This window comes from Dacryopinax primogenitus (genome assembly GCF_000292625.1).
Source record: "Dacryopinax primogenitus strain DJM-731 SS1 chromosome Unknown DACRYscaffold_2, whole genome shotgun sequence".
NCBI lineage: Eukaryota > Fungi > Basidiomycota > Dacrymycetes > Dacrymycetales > Dacrymycetaceae > Dacryopinax > Dacryopinax primogenitus.
The window spans coordinates 737,064-739,093 of NW_024467199.1; the positions used below are offsets into that span (position 1 = coordinate 737,064).

Consider the following 2,030-nt stretch of genomic DNA (forward strand, 5'->3'; position numbering starts at 1 on the left):
CTCTTAGGTGAGCAGACTTAGTCAGCCTGTGTTGCCCTAACAGGCAACCACTACGAGCATTTCTTGTTCTTCCTGTAAGCAAGTCATGTTGTTGGACAGGGGAGGAGGTGAAGCAGTCGTAGTGGGCAGAGGGGTTGGGGCAAATGATTCAACAGGCACAAGCTCAGCTTTGTTGTATGCAGGACTGGCCTTGAATGATCCTAGTTCAACATCTGCAGCCTTGTAGATGTCCAGATTGTCAGCTTGCTGAGGATCTTGAGGTACAGCAGATGCAGCAGACATGTCTGTTGCATGGTTGATGACATTCCTGGCTTTGGAATGAGAGTGCATTCCAACCTTCATCCAGAGTCTGCTATTGGGTTGTGCTTTAGTCTTGCAAGCATGACACAAGCAGTGCTCTGTGCCCTTCATTGTGGACAATGCCTTGGATTTGCTCTTTGAACCAGTACTGAGTGACCTTAATTGTACCATGCTAAGAGTTTGCATCAGCTGTTGGTGTATAGCTTCTCTTTGAGTACATTGGTGCACCTGAGAATTCAAACCGGTGATTGTCTCCCTGACTCCCAACTCCTGATAATCCACCAACCGTTCTTGTTGTCAGATACAGCTGGTGAAGTCATATGGAGAAGTTGAGCAAGACACTCAGGTTGGGTGCCCTGAAAATTGGACTTTGTCATCGCAGCCATCCAGGACATTATCTGTGCACACCAGGGTCTGCCACACGCCCAGCTTATGAAGTCGACAACAAGAATGATGTGATTGCCAGGATGAGAACCAAGCTGGTTTTTGCGCAAGAGGGTATCAGTGGACATTGGGCTGCACTGGAGGGTGGAGTAGGGTACTCAATTGCAATGGCTGGCCTACTCTGGACAAGCTGAGCTTGACAAGATCCACCTATGTTATGAAGGAATGTGATATGTTTTGAAAGATAGTATATACAGCCATCAAAGACCTACAACAAAGTTCCTATCTAAGGAACTGTTCCTTCCTCTCTGTCTTATCCATTGCCCATCAAGGGCATTGGGTGTAGCAGGCGGTGGTAGACATGTCAAGCAGGGTGAGGGTTGGGAGGAAGGTGTGAGACATTGGGTGTACTGGAAGGTTGGTCAAATGGGGAGCAGTGGAGTGTACACTATTGTTGCAAAGCTCATAGAAGAGCATGGTGGTCAGGCTGGACTGGTGAGGTAGGCAGAGTGCATGAAGGGGAGCTTGGGGATATTGATGACGAAGCACTTGCAAGACTTGGCACACTTGTGTTCCAAGCACTGCTGGCAGTATCACTCTTCCTCAGCATCTTCCTCCCTGGCAGCTTGCTCAAGGTCACAGACATGAGCGTCAATGTCCAGGTGAGGGAAGGTGACAGTGTAGGGATGACTGGCTTTAGTCTTCCCCATGTGAGTCACCATGATTGTAGGGACTACACCAGACTGGGAATAGGTGGTGATAGGGTAGGAGGTGTCAGTTGGGTAGGAGTTGGTAGGGTAAGAGGAGTTGGTAGGGTAGGAGGTGTTGGAATGGTAGGAGATGTTGGTAGGGTAGGAGGTGTTGGAATGGTAGGAGGTGTTGGCAGCAGGGAGGTTTTCAAAGATTGTAGACTGGAAGCAGAGGATCCTGCCTCAGGTACTGGGCAGCAGGGCATCCGTGCTTTGCACATTGGCAGGTTTAGTGTAGGTCATGGCAACTTCATTGGATATAGGGTTGACCTTGCTGTCCATGTCCTTGGGCTCGATGGCATTGCTGTTGGTGAGTGTGGCATCATCAACACTATCACAGTGTTAGGGCAACACAGGCTGACTAAGTCTGCTCACCTAAGAGTGCCAAGAGTCTAAGCAGGCAACAAGGAAGTGGAGTAGACCTGATGACTAAGACCTATCCACAGTATAGGTACCTGTGGATGATCCTAAGAGACCAAGTCTGAAGAGACAGTCCCCAGGCAGAGTAGGCCTTATATTTATACCTCTGTGGTGGAACCTGCTAGAACATCTTGCTTACTCAGCCTAGTCAGGTGATCAGGTCATATGACCAAGGAT

General features: G+C 49.0%; 1 protein-coding gene across 1 annotated transcript; it reads right to left on the minus strand.

The window, feature by feature from the left end:
• Positions 1 to 1,277: 1,277 nt before the first annotated feature.
• DACRYDRAFT_103915 (uncharacterized protein) lies at positions 1,278 to 1,715 on the minus strand (the record flags this gene model as incomplete). Its single annotated transcript, XM_040767840.1, has 2 exons — positions 1,278 to 1,595; positions 1,653 to 1,715. The coding sequence occupies 2 exons, from the start codon at positions 1,713 to 1,715 to the stop codon at positions 1,278 to 1,280; spliced, it is 381 nt and encodes a 126-aa protein (XP_040632324.1).
• Between the last annotated feature and the right edge of the window lie 315 nt (positions 1,716 to 2,030).